The following is a 21482-nucleotide window of genomic DNA, read 5'->3' on the forward strand; positions in this document are numbered from 1 at the left end:
GGCCATCTTTGTGCTCCTTCTTCTCTAGCCGCGGTGCATGACGGGTCCGACATCATATACACTCGCTGGCATTCAGGTCCTGAGCAGGGCAGATCAAAATATTGTAGTGCGCATGCGGGGGAACGGCGAGTGTGTATGACGCAGCCGCATCATGCACCCAGGCTTCAGAAAGAGGACGAAGATGGCCGAAAGAGGAGGCGACGGCACTGGACAACGGAGATGCCCATAAGGCCCACAGCGCGACCGTTAGGTAAGTATTATAAAGTGTTTTTTTATGTTATACCCCCGGCCTGGGCTCTTATATACAGCATGTTAGAATGCTGTATATAAGAGCCCGGTGGTGGTGGCTGCAGCTCATAGGCGAAAAAAGTGGTGACAGGTTCACTATAATAAAAAAGCACCAAAAACTCATGCTTTTTTTGGTACATTTTTCTCCCAGAACACGCAGATTTCATGCAGAAAATTTCTGCACCAAATCTGCAGTGTGTGCACATAGCCTTACCATGGGCCTTGATGCGTCTGACTTCTCCCTTCCCAATAATAAAGCCGCTGCCTCTTTCCTGGAATTTATTGAGTACATTGTATCCCAAGCTCCAATTTAAACCTGCAATGTACTGTACTGGTCTGCAGAATGACATAATGATGGGTCACAACGATTTGGCCAAGGTACAGAAACAAGGAAAATACAAATATGCAATACGACTAGATTAAAAGCATGGGAGGAGAAAAAGAAAAAAAACAGAGGAAAGGAAATTAACTCGAAATAGAAACAACAAGAAATTTAGCCAAGAAAAACTCAAAATGATCTATATAGGAAAATGTGAAGTTCTGCAGCCTGAACACGCCAATAAAACACTCATGACAGTGGAGCAGTAAGGAGAAGGAACGAGGCAGAAACCCGCACAAGGGAAAATCAAATAAACACAATAAATAAGTATATGTGAGAGGACTGTGGGAAGGACAAATAGATTTATACGTGGGGCCTGGAGAAAACATACACGAAACATGTCCTTATAGCAGCACGGATCACTGCCGGCAGAATATGAACAAGTCTTGGCACCTTCATAGTGGCTCCGGGCCCAATGTATATATTGTATAATTCATGGCGCTGGTGAATGTCACATCTGGCACATGGCATTTCATATCTGCCATGGAAGACTGCGACGTGTGCCACTGTGTGTTATATGGCAAACAAGCAGAGCTCAAAGGCAACATACGAGTAAAATCGGAAGATGGTTGGGGGTGGTGTCTGATCAGATATTGAAAAACTATCGCAACAATAGGTCAACAATATCAAGTGATCAGTAGTGATGAGCGAGCACTACCATGCTCGGTACTCATATCTAGTGATGAGCAGGCACTATAATGTTCAGGAGCTCAGTACTCATATCTAGTGATGAGCGGGCACTACCATGCTCAGGTGCTCGGTACTCGTATCTAGTGATGAGCGGGCACTACCATGCTCAGGTGCTAGGTACTCATATCTAGTGAGGAGTGAGCACTACCATGCTCAGGTGCTCGGTACTCGTATCTAGTGATGAGTGAGCACTACCATGCTTGGGTGCTCGGTACTCGTATCTAGTGATGAGCGGGCACTACCATGCTTGGGTGCTCAGTACTCGTATCTAGTGATGAGCGAGCACTACCATGCTCGGTACTCATATCTAGTGATGAGCAGGCACTATAATGTTCAGGAGCTCAATACTCATATCTAGTGATGAGCGGGCACTACCATGCTCAGGTGCTCGGTACTCGTATCTAGTGATGAGCGGGCACTACCATGCTCAGGTGCTAGGTACTCATATCTAGTGAGGAGTGAGCACTACCATGCTCAGGTGCTCGGTACTCGTATCTAGTGATGAGTGAGCACTACCATGCTTGGGTGCTCGGTACTCGTATCTAGTGATGAGCGGGCACTACCATGCTTGGGTGCTCAGTACTCGTATCTAGTGATGAGCGGGCACTACCATGCTCAGGTGCTCGGTACTCGTATCTAGTGATGAGCGAGCACTACCATGCTTTGGTGCTCGGTACTCGTATCTAGTGATGAGCGAGCACTACCATGCTTGGGTGCTCAGTATTCAGATCTAGTGATGAGCGGGCACTACCATGCTCGGGTGCTAGGTACTCCTATCTAGTGATGAGCACTACCATGCTCGGGTGCGCAGCACTCGTATCTAGTGATGAGCGAGCACTATTATGCTCGGGTGCTCAGTACTCGTATCTAGTGATGACCGGGCACTACCATGCTCAGGTGCTCGGTACTCGTATCTAGTGATGAGCGGGCACTACCATGCTCGGTACTCGTATCTAGTGATGAGCGGGCACTACCATGCTCAGGTGCTTGGTACTCGTATCTAGTAATGAGCGGACACTACCAAGCTCAGGTGCTCGGTACTCGTATCTAGTGATGAGCGGGCACTACCATGCTCGGGTGCTCAGTACTCGTATCTAGTGATGAGCGGGCACTACCATGCTCGGGTGCTAGGTACTCCTATCTAGTGATGAGCACTACCATGCTCGGGTGCTCAGTACTCGTATCTAGTGATGAGCGAGCACTACCACGCTCGAGGAATTGGTACTTGTAAGTAGTGATGAGCGGGCACAACTATGCTAGAGGGCTCGGTAATTGTAACTAGTGATGAGTGAGCACTACCATGCTCAGGTGCTCGATACTTATAAATAGTGGTGAGCGAGCACTACCATGCTTTGGTGCTTGGTATTCTTAAGTAGTGATGAGCGAGCACTATCATGCTCGGGATATCAATAATCTTAAATAGTGATGAGCGAGCACTACCATGCTCTGGTGCTTAGTACTCCTAACTAGTAATGAGTGAGCACTACCATGCTTGGGTGCTCGGTACTTGTCACTAGTGATGAGCGAGCACTGCCATGCTCAGGTGCTTAGTACTCGTACCTAGTGATGAGTGAGCACTATCATGCTTGGGTTGGGAGCGCAGTATTCCTCAATAGTAATAAGTGGGCACTACCATGCTCTGGTGATCAGTACTCGAAATCAACACATTTGATGTTCGGATGGGTGCAATTCAAGTACCCGAGTAGAATGGAAGTCAATGAGGAACTCGAGCATTTGTCTGGAAGATTTCTTGGAAAAATGCTGGAGTTCCACATTGACTTCCATTATACTCGGGTTCTTGAGTCGCGCCCATCCCAGCATCTAGCTGCTCGCTACGAGTAAAGAGCATGGTGGTATTCACTAATGGCTGATCTAGACAGATGATCGATTGTTTTGCTGATGGGTGGCATGTTTACACAGATCTATATTTGGAAAAGAGCTTTGTTATGAACACTCATTTATTGAATTTAGGCCTTTAGAGCCCCATACACATTAGACGGACGTCGGCTGAACCTGACAATATCAAAGGGTTCGGCCAACATGGTGGCCCTGGACAGATGACTGTCGAGGGAGTTAAGGCTCCGTCATGTCTGATATCGGACTGATGATCCTTTTTTCTACTGAAGCTAAAGGTGGTGTCACACATAGCGACGCAGCAGCGATCACGACCAGCGATCTGACCTTATCAGGATCGCTGCTGCGTCGTTACATGGTCGCTGGGGAGCTGTTAAACAGGCAGATCTCACCAGCGACCAGCCCCCAGCCAGCAGCGACGCGTGGAAGCATAACTAAGGTAAATATTGGGTAACCAAGGAAAGCCTTTTCCTTGGTTACCCGATATTTACCTTAGCTACTAGCGTCCGCCGCTCTCACGCTGCCAGTGCCGGCTCCCTGTTCCCTGCACTCCTAGCCAGAGTACACATCGGGTTAATTACCCGATGTGTACTCCAGCTACGCGTGCAGGGAGCAGGGAGCCAGCACTGGCAGCGTGAGAGCGGCGGACGCTAGTAACTAAGGTAAATATCGGGTAACCAAGGAAAGGGCTTCTTGGTTACCCGATGTTTACCGTGGTTACAGCTTAGCGCAGGCTGCCAGACGCCGTCTCCCTGCTCGCTTCAGTTTGTCACTCTCTCGCTGTCACACACAGCGATGTGCGCTTCACAGCGGGAGAGCAACGTCCAAAAAATGAAGCAGGACATTCAGCAACGAGCGGCGACCTCACAGCAGGGGCCAGGTCGTTGCTGGATGTCACACACAGCGACAGCGACGGGACGTCGCTGCTACATCACAGAAAATGGTGACTTATCAGCAACGTCGTTGTCGCTATGTGTGACACCACCTTAAGCCGCCATCAGAGAGATCGGTCAGCGGTGCTGATAAGAGAACACGTGAGCGCTCCGCAGTATGGGAGACAGCCGATAGCAATCCAATAAATATGGGGGGGCTTTAGTTTCATAACTTAATGTATAGGCAAATTCCAATTATTTTTAGAAAGTAAAACACAGAACAGGCGTCATCATTCAATATTTTTCCTCTTTACTTCCTCTCTTGGCTTTGACATCCAAACCGTGTGAATGAGGCCTTACGCAGTATATCGGTTTTTCCAGTTTTGCATTTGATGCTGCCATATTTCTCAGCACCATACTATAGTTTGGAGGGCGCTGGGCAGATGTGGTTTATTATAGTGGATCAGCGAGCAGTATGATGCTTGGGTTATAAATACATTGTTGTTCAGTATAAATGAGTGGGACGTCCCCTACTATCTGTATATGTCTTGTACGCCAGATACTGCAGCACTACAGTCACCACAAACTTGCACAAACATGGGTGTTATATCAACATAACCGCTCTCAGGACGTCAGCACCTTCACTTGGGTGCACGGCTCCACAACAGCCGCACCCATGATTTCCTGCTGCCATGTGTTCTGGGGCATGTGAGATCAGCATCTGTATCAACACTACATTTGCATGTGGATATTGTGTTTTTTTTTGTGTTTTTTACAATAATTTTGACATGATTTTGCTGACAACATTTTGCTCTAAAATCTGGGGTATTCACTGTGTTACTGCTCTTGATGAAATAGAGCAGATGAAGCAGAAGTAAAAGGAGAATATATGACTGGTCAGCACTAGTGATGAGCGGGCACTACCATGCTCAGGTGCTCTGTACTCGTAACTAGTGATGAGCGGGCACTACCATGCTCAGGTGCTCTGTACTCGTAACTAGTGATGAGCGGGCACTACCATGCTCAGGTGCTCTGTACTCGTAACTAGTGATGAGCGGGCACTACCATGCTCGGCTGCTCAGTACTCGTAACTAGTGATGAGCGGGCACTACCATGCTCGGGTGCTCAGTACTCGTAACTAGTGATGAGCGGGCACTACCATGCTCGGCTGCTCAGTACTTGTAACTAGTGATGAGCGGGCACTACCATGCTCGGCTGCTCAGTACTCGTAACTAGTGATGAGCGGGCACTACCATGCTCGGTACTCATAACTAGTGATGACCAGGCACTACCATGCTCGGTACTCATAACTAGTGATGAGAGCGCACTTCTATGCTCAGGTGCGCGGTACTCATAACTAGTGATGAGCGAGCAATACCATGATCGGGTACTCAGTAATCATAACTAGTGATGACCAGGCACTACCACGCTCGGGTGCTCGGTAATTGTAACTAGTCATAAGCGAGCACTACCATGCACGGTCATGATATCACAGTCTCTTATGAACGCCAGCCATGGGCTGATCTTCACAGGCCTCATGTGATGACAAACAAAGGGGTCTTCAGCAGAACCCTGGTTGTCATGATAACACAGTGGCATCGCGGGTGCACCAATAAGAAGTCAGAAACAGAGCGCCCCCCCACCGGCGCATGTTAATTGCCACTGTGAGGGATTGACAGCGGCATTTAACAGGTTAACAACCATGGGCGGATCCTTCATTTGCACACATAGCATGTCATAAGTTGCTAAGGGGTAAATAGACCCATTAAAAGAGTTAAACCTATGATCATTTGTGCTATACACAGCAGTGCATCAGTACCGCTATGTATAGCGAAAATTATAGTGTCCTATGAACGGCGGCTTTCACAGGAGAACTATCATGACCAGAACCCAATCGAGATGGTTTGGGGTGAGCTGGACCACAGAGTGAAAGCAAAAGGGCCAACAAGTGCTAAGCATCTCTGGGAACTCCTTCCAGACTGTTGGAAAACCATTTCCGGTGACTACCTCTTGAAGCTCATCAAGAGAATGTCAAGAGTGTGCAAAGCAGTGATCAAAGCAAAAGGGGGCTACTTTGGAGAACCTAGAATATAAGACATATTTTCAGTTGTTTCACACTTTAAGTATTTCATTCCACATGTTTTAATTCATAGTTTTGATGCCTTCAATGTGAATCTACAATTTTCAGAGTCATGAAAATAAAGAAAACTCTTTGATTGAGAAGGTGTGTCCAAACTTTTGGTCTGTACTGTTTGACATATCGTAGCGTGTGACAGCTACGAGCGACTGTGATCGTGCAAAAATACTCACCTTATCGTTGCTCGTTGATACATCGCTCATTTTCTAAAAATCGAACGTCCGGTTGTTCAATGTTCCTGAGGCAGCACACATCACTCCGTGTGACACCCCGGGAATGACGAACACAGCTTACCTGCATCCCACCGGCAATGCGGAAGGAAGGAGGTGGGCGGGATGTTTACGTCCCGCTCATCTCCGCCCCTCCACTTCGATTGGCTGGTCGCTGTGTGACGTCGCGGTGACGCCGAACACCGCTCCCCCTTCAGTAAGAGGATGTTCGCCGCCCACAGCGAGGTCGTTTGGACGGTAAGTACGTGTGACGGGGGTTACAGCATTGTGCGACACGGGCAACAAATTGCCCGTGCCGCACAAACGATGGGGGCGGGTGCGATCGCAAGAAAAATTGTAACGTGTAAAGCAGCCTTTAGAAATCAAAGCCAAAAAAACGATAGTGAGATTGCCCACATTTTTTTTTAATTTTACCCCAGTTGGAATTTCATGAACACTAGAGCTTGGTGATTGCAGGGCAAGTTGTAGTTCTGATTAACACCATTCATTTTACCATATAATGTGCTGAATAAAATATTGAAAAAATAAAATCACAAGTGATAGAAAATGGTTGAGAGAAAAATATAAACAATTCTTCCATTGTTTATTGGGGGGTTTTGGGGTCAGGGTTCTAGGATCCTGGGAAAAAAATAATTTTTTTCATATATATGTCATATAATTTTTTCATTTTATTTGCCAGTGGAATAGCAGTTCCTTATCGCATCCATAACGAAGCTGGGTAGGGAGCCGGCACAATCCTTACTGCGTAAGACGTTGGCACAATCCCTACTGCGTAAGGAAGTGGCACAAACCTCACTGCGTAAGACGTTGGCACAATCCTTACTGCGTAATGAATCCCTACTGCGTAAGGAGCTGGCACAATCCCTACTGCATAAGGAGCTGGCACAATCCCTACTGCGTAAGGAGCTGGCACAATCCCTACTGCGTAAGGAGCTGGCACAATCCCTACTGCGTAAGGAGCTGGCACAATCCCTACTGCGTAAGGAGCCGGCACAATCCCTACTGCATAAGGAGCCGGCACAATCCCTACTGCATAAGAAGCTGGCACAATCCCTACTGCGTAAGGAGCCGGCACAATCCCTACTGCATAAGGAGCCGGCACAATCCCTACTGCGTAAGGAGCTGGCACAATCCCTACTGCATAAGAAGCTGGCACAATCCCTACTGCGTAAGGAGCCGGCACAATTCCTACTGCATAAGGAGCCGGCACAATCCCTACTGCGTAAGGAGCCGGCACAATCCCTACTGCGTAAGAAGCTGGTACAATCCCTACTGCGTAAGACGTTGGCACAATCCCTACTGCGTAAGGAGCTGGCACAATCCCTACTGCGTAAGGAGCCGGCACAATCCCTACTGCATAAGGAGCTGGCACAATCCCTACTGCGTAAGGAGCTGGCACAATCCCTACTGCATAAGGAGCTGGCACAATCCCTACTGCGTAAGGAGCTGGCACAATCCCTACTGCATAAGAAGCTGGCACAATCCCTACTGCGTAAGGAGCCGGCACAATCCCTACTGCATAAGGAGCCGGCACAATCCCTACTGCGTAAGGAGCCGGCACAATCCCTACTGCGTAAGAAGCTGGCACAATCCCTACTGCGTAAGACGTTGGCACAATCCCTACTGCGTAAGGAGCTGGCACAATCCCTACTGCGTAAGGAGCCGGCACAATCCCTACTGCATAAGGAGGCGGCACAATCCCTACTGCATAAGGAGCTGGCACAATCCCTACTGTGTAAGGAGCTGGCACAATCCTCACTGCGTAAGACGTTGCCACAATCCTTACTGCGTAATGAATCCCTACTGCGTAAGGAGCCGGCACAATCCCTACTGCATAAGGAGCTGGCACAATACCTACTGCATAAGGAGCTGGCACAATCCCTACTGCGTAAGGAGCTGGCACAATCCCTACTGCATAAGGAGCCGGCACAATCCCTACTGCATAAGAAGCCGGCATAATCTCTACTGTGCAAGGAGCCGACACAATCCCTACTGCATAAGGAGCTGGCACAATCCCTACTGCGTAAGCAGCCAGCACAATCCCTACTGCATAAGGAGCCGGCACAATCCTTACCTTTGTCTTGATCAGTTGCGATATAATTGATGACTGTATTTAGGATGTCCGTAAATGTCGCTCTGGTGACGAGACATGGATTTTCCCTAAAATACAAAAAATTAGGAAATGTGTTAAAACCTAAAGTCCCATCATTTGTGGTTACAGAGGCTGTAGGTGCCCACAGCAGTGACAAACATTGCACGTTTCATGGAACAATGGCAGAACCAAAATGTACGGCTGAATTGGTTTTCCTTCCCCTGTGGCCATGAGATACATACATAAATATGCATTGATTGGCTCCTGCTTTTAGTGACCTCATGTATTATTCAATGTAATTCAATCTAGGCCCGCTGCATATGATTCTGATCAAGACAGAAACTGCAAACCTAAACCAGCAACGGAAAATCACATTATACTGGTAACGAGCAGCACGGCGATATGCGACACAATGGAGAGCGTTGGCTGTTATATTCAATCTGAAAAAAATTAACCATGAACGAGGTTCTCCGGGTCTTAAAGGGTCCGTCCACAGGAAAGGTGACAAATGTATGATCGCTTGAGGCTCTGCTGATCACCGGTAATGAACGATACAGCTTGCTGTCCGAGGCACTGACCTCCAACAATCCTGAATACAGGGAATCTGTCAGCAGGTTTTTCCTCTGTAATCTGGGGGCAGAGAGCCTGATTTCAATGATGTGTCACTTACTGTGCAGTATTTTAGGACTGTCGGAGAAGTAGCATGCACCTCTGTGTGCTTCACCACTAATCTTACTCCAGTCAGGGACTGGAGTAAGAATTGTAGCATTGTAAACGCTGCTGTTTTTCATGACTGTGGCGATCACCGGACCTTTATCCTGCTCCACCTCCACCTACTTTGTCAAAGCTGGGTGAGAACGCCAAAAGTTGCCAAAATGTTATCACAGCTTCTAGTTACACCAATTCTTTGAAAAATTTCAGAGCGTTTTACGTCAAAATTCTGGCATAAAAACTTTGATGAACTGGGCTCTGTCTTTTTAGCCAACTGGGCATGATCCCTATGAATAATGCCAACAAGGGTTAAGGACCACTCCCACCTATACAAAAGATACATTACATTAAGGGGCGCTCACACTGGTGTATATATATATATATATATATATATATAATTTATTTTTTTTTTAAATCCAATTTTCATCCATAAAACTAGGACAATTTGTTTCGAACTTGTCAGTATGCAATCCTTTTTTTCTCGCATTGCACTCGCAGTTATACAACAGTGTGATCGAACCCATAAACACAACAAGTGAGGTTATGTCTCAGGCTCAGGGCTCATTCACATGACCGTTCCATCTGTCCTGGTCAGTTCCTATTTTTTTGCGGACCCACGGACAGGACCATCTTTTCAATGTATTTTGTGTAGGATCGGATTGCACATAGAAGCACTTCCATGTGCATCTGATCCTACAAAAAAATAGACCGGATGGCATATGTCCGTTCCGTTATTATGGAACATGTTCTATTCTATTCCGGAATAATGGACCGTGACTCAATACAAGTCAATGGGCCCACAAAATCCCCGGAAGCCGAACAGAAGCACTTCCGTGTGACCTCCGTTGGGTGCCCCTGCAGCCTGTGTCCCGCTCCTGCCCCAGCCCCGCGGCTGATGGCACTGCAGTGTGTCAGCATCTGCCCGCATAGTAGTGTCAGCATATGCCCGCACTGCAGTGTGTCAGCATATACCCTGCAGTGTGCAGCAGTGTGTCAGCATATGCAGTGTGTCAGCATCACCTCTCATGGGCGGCCCGTGACTAGAGGTAATCTGAAAACGCAGCGGGCATAGAAGTCAGTGACCAGCGCTGACGTCAGGAATCACCGGCATACACATCACCGCAGGTAATGTACCTCGCTAACCTCCTGAAGTCAGCGCTGGTCATGCCCTGCAGTGACCTGGGTTGACCTCATGATGTTAGCTCAGGTCACTGCACTGCTCTCCCATCCAATGGGAAACATTCTGTTCTTCATTGACATGGACAGTGAGTATTGATCGTCATGGGACCCCCTTATTGGATTACGCCGGACCCGGATTTGTTTTTTTCTTTTCAAAAAATTGGTGAAAGAGGTAATGTGTTGGGAGTTTTTTTTTCAAATAAAAATTTGTTTGTTGGCTATTGTTTTTTTTTTAATTACTGACTGGATTAGTGATGTCAGGTATCTTATAGACGCCGTGACATCAGTAACCCCAGGGCTTGATGCCAGGTGACATTACATATCTGGTATTAACCCCATATCTTACCCCGTTTGCCACCACTCCAGGGCATCGGGATGAGCTCGGACAAAGCACCAGGATTGGCACATCTAATAGATGCGCCACTTCTGGGGCGGCTGCAGCCTGCTATTCTTAGGCTGGGGAGGGTCCAAGAACTGCGGACCTCCCTAGTCTGAGAATACTAGACCACAGCTGTCTGCTTTACCTTGGCTGGTGATCCAATTTGGGGGGGGGGGGGACTCCAAGTTTTTTGTTTTAAATTATTTATTTAATTTAAAATAACAGCGTGGTGTGCCCTATGTTTTGGATTACCAGCCAAGGTGAACCTGACAGCTGTGGTCTTCAGGCTGCAGCCGTCTGCTTTACTCGAGCTGGCTACAAAAAATAAGTAGGATCACACGTCTTTTTTTTTTTTAAATTTTTATTTTTTTTTAAATTATTTTTTTTTTTTTGGGCTAAATACAAGGCTAAGCACCCTTTAGTGCCACATGAAAGGCACTAGAGGGTGCAAGATTACAAAATGCTTGGGAGTGGGACATTATATATGTATTTCTCATCTATTATCTAGCTATCCCTCTATTCATGCATTCCTCTATCAATCCCTCTATCTATCTAGGTCTACAGTGCCTTGCGAAAGTATTCAGCTCCTTTGATTTTTTTTCAACCTTTTCCCACATTTCAGGTTTCAAACATAAAAAGATAAAAAAAATTGTAATTTTATGGTGAAGAATCAACAAGTGGGACACAATTGTGAAGTTGAACAAAATTTATTGCTTATTTTAAACTTTTTTAAAAAATAACTGAAAATTGGGGTGTGCAATATTATTCGGCCCCTTTAAGTTAATACTTTGTAGCGCCACGTTTTGCTGCGATTACAGCTGCAAGTCACTTGGGGTATGTCTCTATCAGTTTTGCACATCGAGATACTGACATTTTTGCCCATTCTTCCTTTACAAACAGCTGGAGCTGAGTGAGGTTGGATGGAGGCGTTTGTGAACAGCAGTTTTCAGCTCTTTCCACAGATTCTCGATTGGATTCAGGTCTGGACTTTGACTTGGCCATTCTAACACCTGGATACATTTATTTGTGTACCATTACATTGTAGATTTTGCTTTATGTTTGGGATCATTGTCTTGTTGGAAGACAAATCTCCGTCCCAGTCTCAGGTCTTTTGCAGATGCCAACAGGTTTTCTTCAAGAATGGTCCTGTATTTGGCTCCATCCATCTTCCCATCAATTTTAACCATCTTCCCTGTCCCTGCTGAATAAAAGCAGGCCTAAACCATAATCCTGTCACCACCATGTTTGACAGTGGGGATGGTGTGTTCAGAGTGATGAGCTGTGTTGCCTTTACGCCAAACATATCATTTGGCATTGTGCCCAAAAAGTTCGATTTTGGTCTCATCTGACCAGAGCACCTTCTTCCACATGTTTGGTGTCTCCCTGGTGGCTTGTGGCAAACTTTAAACAACACTTTTTATGGATATCTTTGAGAAATGGCTTTCTTCTTGCCACTCTTCCATAAAGGCCAGATTTGTTTAGTGTACGACTGATTGTTGTCCTATGGACAGACTCTCCCACCTCAGCTGTAGATCTCTGCAGTTCATACAGAGTGATCATGAGCCTCTTGGCTGCATCTCTGATCAGTCTTCTCTTTGTTTGAGATGAAAGTTTGGCTGGACGGCCGGGTCTTGGTAGATTTGCAGTGGTATAATGTTCCTTCCATTTCAATATGATCGCTTGCACAGTGCTCCTTGGGATGTTTAAGGTTTTGAAAATCTTTCTGTAACTAAATCCGGCTTTAAACTTCTCCACAACAGTATCACGGACCTGCCTGTTGTGTTCCTTGGTCTTCATGATGCTATCTGCGCTTTAAACAGAACACTGCGACTATCACAGAGCAGGTGCATTTATACGGAGACTTGATTACACACAGGGGATTATATTTATCATCATCAGTCATTTAGGACAACAGTGGATCATTCAGAGATCCTCAATGAACTTCTGGAGTGAGTTTGCTGCACTGAAAGTAAAGGGGACGAATAATATTGCACGCCCCAATTTTCAGTTTTTATTTTTTTAAAAAAGTTTAAAATAAGCAATACATTCGGTTCAACTTCACAATTGTGCCCCACTTGTTGTTGATTCTTCACCATAACATTAAAATTGTTATCTTTATGTTTGAAGCCTGAAATGTGTGAAAAGGTTGAAAAAAATCAAGGGGGCCGAATACTTTCGCAAGGCACTGTATTTACCTATCTAGCTGCTTCTGTGTTTTGCAGTCCGCAAAAAAACCCGGAAAGCACACGGATGACAGACGGCCCGTATACGGAACGGAAAGGATGTCACACGGATGCCACACGGATGCATCCGTAAAAAACAGGACTGTTTTTTGCAGACCACAAAAACGGGACGGTCATGTGAATGTAGCCTAAAGAGGAGCAAAAGTGTAAAAAAAAATTAATACTAAAAAAGTCAGATTCAGGAGAACAGCGGCATTTACACCAGGTAAAATAAAATCGTCCTCGGAGACTACTCTTCTGTGGGTGGATGTTTTACAAATTTGGAGTGCTGGACTACAGAAACTATATTATAACTATGGCAAAGTATTAAGCAAAACCTCATACAAGTTCCTGTTTTTCTTTCCTTGTTAGACCAATCTTTTAAATATTGTATTTCAGCCATTTAGCATTTGGGGAAAATTAGATTTTATCATATCTTTATCATATATAAAGCTATTAAAGGGGTTCTATCAACTAAATAAGCTAATATCTATAGATGGCATAGAGCAGGGCTGGGCAAAGTGCGGCTCGCGGGCCCCATCTGACCCTCTGGCTGTTCCAGTCTGGCCCGAGGACAGCCAAAGGGTTGAAAACAGTGGTCTGCACCATGCCCGTCCCACCACCTGTCCACCGCTGATGCCCGATACCCAATGCAATTGCTATTTGCATCCTCAGGATGTAGACAGCGGTGAATACATTGGTAGAGGAGGGGCCGCTGGCTCCCTCCAATCAGTGGCACCACAGCAGACGCAAATGATGTCACATCATCGCGTGTGCTGTGCGAAGTGTCAGTGCACTAGAGGTCGGAGCAGCGTGCCAAGGAAGAGAGAGCGAGGAGTATATGTGGTGTTTTTTTATGTGTATGGGATGTTTGTATTATGTAGAAGACAGTGTGGGGCTCATAATGTATATAGAAGGCTATGTTGGGGCTCAGACTGCATACAGGAGGCTATGTTAGGGCTCATATTGTATACTGGAAGTTATGTGGGAGCTCAATAAGTATATAGGAGCCTGTGTGAGGGCTCATAATGTATATAGGGGGCTATGTGGTGGCTCATTCTGTATACAGTAGGATATGTGAGGGCTCATATTGTATATAGGAGGTTATGTGGGGGCTCATTAAGTATATGGGAGCCTGTATGAGCGCTCATAATGTACATATGGGGCTATATGGGGGCTCATTAAGTATATAGGAGGTTATGTGGGGGCTCAATAAGTATATGGGAGCCTGTGTGAGGGCTTATAATGTATATAGGGGGCTATGTGGGGGCTCATACTGTATACAGGAAAATATGTGAGGGCTCATTGTTGTGAATGTTAGTTATGTTTTGGCTGCTGGGAGGCTCCCTCTGGTGGCCAGGAAGGGTTTGGACAGAGACCAGGTGTGTTGTGCAGTGGGTGTTTCCTTTCCTAACTCTCTGCCTATTTAAGTCCTGGTCTTATTGCAGGCTGTTGCCGGATGTCAGTTGTTCTTTGTATCTTCAGCCTGCTTAATCCTGCTCTATACCACATCTTCCCCAGATAAGTGCTTGCTCTTTATTTATGGTCTGGTTCTTTTGCTTATCTGGGTTTGTCATTTGTTGTGGTTGTTTGCAGTTTATTTCCTTCCAGGGATTTTTCCCCTCAGTGGATTGTTGAGGAACTCCCTGCAGTTCTGTGTGGAGTTTAGCTCCTTTGGGTCCATGTGTTTGTGGCTTGTTGAATTTGTTATAATTCTTGTTTTCTGTTCATTGGTATGACAAGGGCACCTGGTAGAGGACGGAGTTCAGATCGAGCGATCGGAGGGCCTATTTGTACTATCAGGAAGTTGGTATTTTGCAGGGTTTTTCTCTGGCCACCATCAGTCCCTTTCCTGTCCTTTCCTATTTTAGTCAGCGGGGGCCTCACCTTTTGCTAATCCTGTCATCTACCTGTGTATTGTGTTTTTCCTATATCACCGCAGTCTTTGAATGTGGGGGGCTTGCTATTCTTGTCTATTTTCTGAGGCAGAGAGTTATTCATCTTTCCTACCTTTAGGATAGTTAGTTCTCCGGCTGGGTTCGCGGTGCACAGGATGTTAGTTCACCCCTCGGCTACTTCTAGTTGTGATGGTTAGTAAGGGGATGGCGGCCAGATTAGTTGCCAATGCTCTTGTCACCTTTTTGCCAATGATTTGTGGTGGTCTTCCATGGTTCCGGATCATAACAGCTCATATTGTATATAGGAGGTTATGTGGGGGCTCATTAAGTATAAGGGAGCCTGTGTGAGCGCTCATAATATACATATGGGACTATGTGGGGGCTCATTAAGTATATGGGAGCCTGTGTAAGCGCTCATAATGTATATAGGGGGCTATGTGGGGGCTCATACTGTATACAGGAGAATATATGAGGGCTCATATTGTATATAGGAGGTTATGTGGGGGCTCATTAAGTATATGGGAGACTGTGTGAGCGCTCATAATGTACATAGGAGGTTATGTGGGGGCTAATGTATAATGCATTATGTATATAAAGTCCTCATACTGTAGGCTATGTGAGAGCTCATATTGTATATAGGAGGTTATGTGGGGGCTCATTAAGTATAAGGAAGCCTGTGTGAACGCTCATAATGTTATAGGGGGCTATGTGGGGGCTCATAAATGTATGTAGGAAGCTATGCGGGGGCTCATACTCTCTATAAGACGCTATGTGAGGGCTCATATTGTATATAGGAGGCCATGTGACGGTTCAATATATACAAGAGGCTATTTAGGAGCTCATTCTATTTATAAGGGGGGGCTGTGTGACAGCTCATCCTGTATGTATGGAGCTATACTGATGAGCAAAAGGGTAACAATGCTTTGAACTTTTCACTTTCAGGCTCCATATCTCATTATCTACTACAGCTTTGAGTGGGAGGGGGCTCATGCTGTATATAGGGGGTATCCGCATACTTAGTTCTGCCTAATATTAAATGATACAATTAATATAAAATAATTATAATAAGATAATAATATTATTGAGCAGAATTAATTTCAGCCTATTGGTTCGGCCCTCCCCACCAGTCATGTTCTCTAATGTGGCAGCATGGGAAAATTAATTGCCCACCCCTAGGATAGAGGATACATTATTGATCGCAGGGGGTTCGGCTGCTGGGAATGTGACTGATCCCAATCCGGGGGCACTCAAGAGTCTCATCTGTATGGAGCGAAGGTTGAGCATTCGTACCTCTGTTCTATTCATTGTCTATGGGACTGATAAAGAAAGTGATTTCAGACAGTAAATAGAGTAGAGGTTGCCATACTCCACCTCTGCTGTATGCAGACGGGGCTCATGAGGGCCCTAGCAGTCGGACCCCAGTAATCAATTAGCTACCCCCTATGGAAGTTACTTACAGGATTTTTTTTTTTTTTTCAGGACTTTTTTTCAGGGCTGGCAGAACAGAATTTTGCAGCTGGATAGACGATGAAAAGAGAAGGATTTCTGTTTACAGATGATTTTGTTTTTATTTGATGATGTATTTACAATGATGTGGAACAGTTGCTTACTGTACCTCCGCAGTAATGAATGGGAAGCATTGCTCTGTACACAGATGTACCGTACATAGGACATATTTACTTCTACGTTACTGAATAAACAAGTATATGGACCCGTCCTTCTCTGTGCACAGCTCTGTTCCCAGGGGACACTGCTGGAACATATGACGCTGCGCTCCAGGACTCGCTCTTGCTTGCCATCTTTGTTTGTAGACATGAGAAGGTGAAGAATATGTAAAGTTATGGTCTGTATAGCGGCAGTTCTACAAAAATAATGCCCCATGGCCTGAGATTACATTCACACCAAGTTTTAACATTGCATTGAAAGGTGCTATTTTTTTGCATAAAATAAAAGGAATCTTCCATCATATTTTGACATAATGCTCTCTGCTCTATTCTTCAAGGCACACATCCCAAGTTCTCTTCACCTCCTGCCAACTCAAAAATATCTCCTGGATTTGTGAATTACTTAACCAAAAATCAGCAAAAACACTAGTACATGCCCTCATCATTTCCCGGCTCGACTACTGCAACCTGCTCTTTGGCCTTCCTTCCAACACTCTTGCACTCATCCAATCTATCCTAAACTCTGCAGCCCAACTAATCCACCTCTCCCCTCGCTATTCCCCAGCCTCGCCACTCTGCAAATCCCTTCACTGGCTTCCCATCGCCCAACGACTCCAGTTCAAAACACTAACCATGACATGTAAAGCCATCCACAACCTGTCTCCTCCATACATCTGTGATCTAATCTACTAGTTCTTACCTGTATGTAACCTCCAATCATCACCAGATCTCCTTCTCTACTCTCCTCACATCCCCTCTTCACACAATTGCAAACAAGATTTCTCTTGTGCCTCCCCCATACTCTGGAGAGTCTTATATACTGGTGCTCTACCCCAGTATATAAAACTCTCACCTACGGTGGAAAGCTTCAAAAGGAACCTGAAGACCCATCTCTTCCGACAAGCCTACAACAACCCTCAGTCTCCTATATCACTGTCCAAGCAGCTCTGTCCTCACCTACTGTATCCTCACCAATCCCCTGTAGACTGAGCCCTCGCGGGCAGGGTCCTCTCTCCTCCTGTAGACTGTGAGCCCTGGCGGGCAGGGTCCTCTCTCCTCCTGTAGATTGTGAGCCCTCGTGGGCAGAGTCCTCTCCACCTGTAGACTGTGAGTCCTCGCAGGCAGGGTCCCCTCTCCTCCTGTAGACTGTGAGCCCTCGCGGGCAGGGTCCTCTCTCCTCCTGTAGATTGTGAGCCCTTGCGGGCAGGGTCCTCTCTCCACCTGTAGACTGTGAGCCCTCGTGGGCAGGGTCCTCTCTCCTCCTGTAGCCTGTGAGCCCTTGCAGGCAGGGTCCTCTCTCCTCCTGTAGCCTGTGAGCTCTCGCAGGCAGGGTCCTCTCTTCTCCTGTAGCCTGTGAGTCCTCTCTCCTCCTGTACCAGTCTGTTTTTGTGATGTTCATGATTGTTGTACTTGTTTTTTATGTATATGCGTTTTCACTTGTAAAGCGCCATGGAATTGTGAAGCCCCACAGGTGTTGTGTCGGTGCATTACCTTCAGGGACTTCACGTGGATGGAACAGTCTGGTCACAGGTAGGGAACCTTCTTTTAGGATTTTTGTGACGCCACTCTCGGTATTGCGGTCAGGGTGACTGCCACTGCAGATTAAGGGGTGCCTGGGGCTGATGGCGGGTGCAGTCAGTTGTAGTGGCCTCCCGAGAGTGAGGCGGGCCCCAGGGCCCTGTGTAGGTGTGTGGAACCACAGGTCGCAGAATGACTCAGGCACAGTCCAGACAGTCTTTCAGGGTTTTTACTCACAGTAGATGGCAGGGTGAGTAACCCAGGCGTAGCTGGGATGAACCAGGCTGGAAACAGGTATCCTTCTGGCTGGCTGATGAGGGTGACTACCAACTCGCCTTCCTTAGCCCTGTGTGTTTTTGTGGTGATCCCGACTTGAAGTCCCTACGGGTGTCACCCAGGGAAGTTGCTGCTGCCTGTTCTCCCCTCGTTTCGGCCCGTTTGCTTGTAGCCTGGACCAGGTCACTCCGGCTGCTTGCCTCCTGTGAACTATGGGCCCTCTCTTTGCTACGTGGCTGCGGACTCTGTGGTGGTATGGTGTGGGTCTGAAGTGCCCCCACTGGCAGGTTTGGCAGAAGAAAGGTGAATCTATCTCTGCACTGGGACCTGTTACCCTTGTGGGCCTGGTACCTCCCTGGCAGTCCCCTTCTCTGCCACCACTTTGCTCTCTCTAGCCTTGGGTGGATTTCGGGTGGCACTACCAGGTGACCGATCTCCCCCGTCGGTAGTCACTGCGCGTACGCTGTCAGCTTGTAACAGCCTGCAGGGTTTGCTCCTCACGTCTGCTCTCCCTGAGCTGCACTTACTAACTGACTCACTACTTCCTCCTCTCTTGTTCTTGCCTACGCAACCTAGCAACCAGGCTCTCTACCACCCCCCTTGAGTGGACATGGAGGATACGCCCCCTCCTGGATTCCCCAGGGGTCCCTATCAAAGGTCAATGTGTGAGACCTGATTACTATGCGCCTTTGTAGTCACACCTCGGTCAGCCTTCTGGATTACCTGTATTGTATTGCCCCCAGAATGGGTGCAGTACTCAGTGGTGCCTGACCAGGTCAGGGGCGCCACAGAATAAATGGTGCTATAATAATAAATAATAATAATTAAGTATTGGTATGGCTGTGCATGTGATCACCCATCAATAAAAAATTATAACTCCTGCTGTACCAGACTGGTTAGGTTATGCGGCCATCCCAGCCTTGTCAGTATAGCTTCTCTTAAAGACGATCTGATGTAAATATGTTACTTCTTTACCTGGTGTAAATCCCGCTGTACTCCCCGTTCTGCCAATATTTTTCTTTTGTCCCTGCTCCTCTCTGTTCCTAAGATAGGGCCTCCTCTTACTTGGATATAAATGTAGTCTTTTTAGCCAAATTGGTGTGAACCCTTAAAAGATGCCCACATAGAGCTTAGGGTAACGCCCACTTGGTTAAAGATACTAGATTTACATATAAGAATGCGTGTGTCCGACAGCCAAATCCAGTCTAATCCCAGTTATTTTTCTTTTTTTTGTCTTCTGGTATTCACTGATGTTTATTGCGCCAAATCCAGCAAAATGGCGCATGCGGTTAAGGAATTTCGTACAAAGTAAGGCTGCTTTCACACTACGTTTTTTTCAGCATGCGTCATGAATGTTTTTTTGCTGAAAAAGCGGATCCTGTTTTTGCAGAGAAAAACTCATGTGTTATTTTGCAGGATCCTGTCACTTGAAGTTTGTGGGCGGGCATTGGAGTCATGCGATCGGGAGTGAGGGGAACTGAACCTGAGACTGGGAGCCGGCATCTGACAGCTGCGGAGGCTCCTAACCAAGGTAAACATCGGGTAACTTGCTTGGATACCCAATATTTACCTTGGTTACGAGCGTCTGCAGCTGCTAGGAGCCGGGCTCCCTGCACACGTAACCAAGGTAAACATCGGGTATCCAAGCAAGTTACCCGATGTTTACCTTTGTTACGAGCCTCCGCAGCTCTCAGGCGGGGGAGAGAGGGACTGATCACACCAGGCTGGTTTCTGGGCATGCTCAGTAGAGCAAGCATTATCCTATCTATCAGCATGCCAGCGGTCACATACGTTTGCGTGCAGTATAGTCAGGATCCAGCAATTTGCAGTATTTGGACGCAGCTCAAAAACGCTACAAGTAGCATTTTTGGAAAAAGTTAAAAAACTGCAAGTCACTGGATCCTCACTGTAACGCACGCAAACGCATGTGAACACATGTTGACGCGAGTCCATTGCAAATGCATTGAAACGAAAACACATTTGCACTGGATCCGTTTTTGCGTTAAAAAAACGTTCAGGACGCATGTTAAAAAAACGTAGTGTGAAAGCACCCTAACAAAAAAAAAAGAAGCTTCCGCCAATATTAATCATTTTATGACTTTTTTTTTTAGGAAAATATAATGTAAGATGTGACTTTTGAGAATGAGCAAAAAAGTACACCAGGAGGAAACTGAACTGAAACTGCACCAAATTTTGCAAAAACATTTTTTTTTTTTTTACAATTTTTAAAAAGTTGCGAGTAATGAATCAGGCGAAAATATCTGGAATTGCCACAGAGCAGAAATCAAAAATACAAGAAAACATGAGCGCACATATAAAATACACTTCAAAAAAGGAAAAAGGTGCCAGTACAATAATGAATTGGCTGCAAACAAAAAAGGCACAAAACAAGACAAAAACACACGCAAAGGCAATGATAAATCGTGGCCATAGTTGTGTTACGTGGATGTAATATTTTTGGGCAGTTCTCCATCAGAAGTAAGGGGAGGATATGCTTAGTTGGAAAGTAATGGAAAAAGTAGATTAATTGGGTAATATTAAGCCACAATCCCCCCTCTATTAGCTAAATGAAAAAAAAAAGGACTACTGCAAGACCTGGCACATCCATGCACTATTAATGGGGTTGCCCACCTTTTGTGAATCATTTTTATTCTTAAAGGGGTTGTCCACTACTAGCACAACCCCTTCTGATTCCACTACTTTCCTCCAGTTATAATTAGAGACCCTGTACTCACCTTCCGTTCTGGCGCCGTTCCAGCGCGGTCGGTAATCACGGGTCGGGGCTTATGTGATATTGCTATGTCATGCGAGGCCAGCGTCCAATCACTGCCGGCTCCTCTCGCCACGCCTTCGGACCAAATGAGCAATCAACAGGAAGTGAGTTGCAGCCAAAGCGTCACTTCCTGTTGATTAACAGATCAATTAACAGCTGATCAATGGTGGTTCAAGGACAACATGTGACCAGTTGTTTTTGCAAAAAAACGATTGCCCCAGTAATCCTTGCCGAATGTTGCTGCAGTTTCCATATATTTTTTTTTAACAGAATTATTAGCATTATATCTTTTTTACTATTTCCAATAGATTTTTTTAAAT

The 21482-nt window shown here is 46.1% G+C and overlaps 1 protein-coding gene across 1 annotated transcript in view; it reads right to left on the reverse strand.

The window, feature by feature from the left end:
• Nucleotides 1–21482, reverse strand: part of THADA (THADA armadillo repeat containing) — a 906435-nt gene that overhangs the window by 203027 nt on the left and 681926 nt on the right. The window contains 1 exon segment of the mRNA XM_075341438.1: nucleotides 8525–8610. Coding sequence (XP_075197553.1) covers nucleotides 8525–8610 — 86 coding nt within the window.

Source organism: Anomaloglossus baeobatrachus, chromosome 3, assembly GCF_048569485.1.
Source record: "Anomaloglossus baeobatrachus isolate aAnoBae1 chromosome 3, aAnoBae1.hap1, whole genome shotgun sequence".
Taxonomy (NCBI): Eukaryota; Metazoa; Chordata; class Amphibia; order Anura; family Aromobatidae; genus Anomaloglossus; species Anomaloglossus baeobatrachus.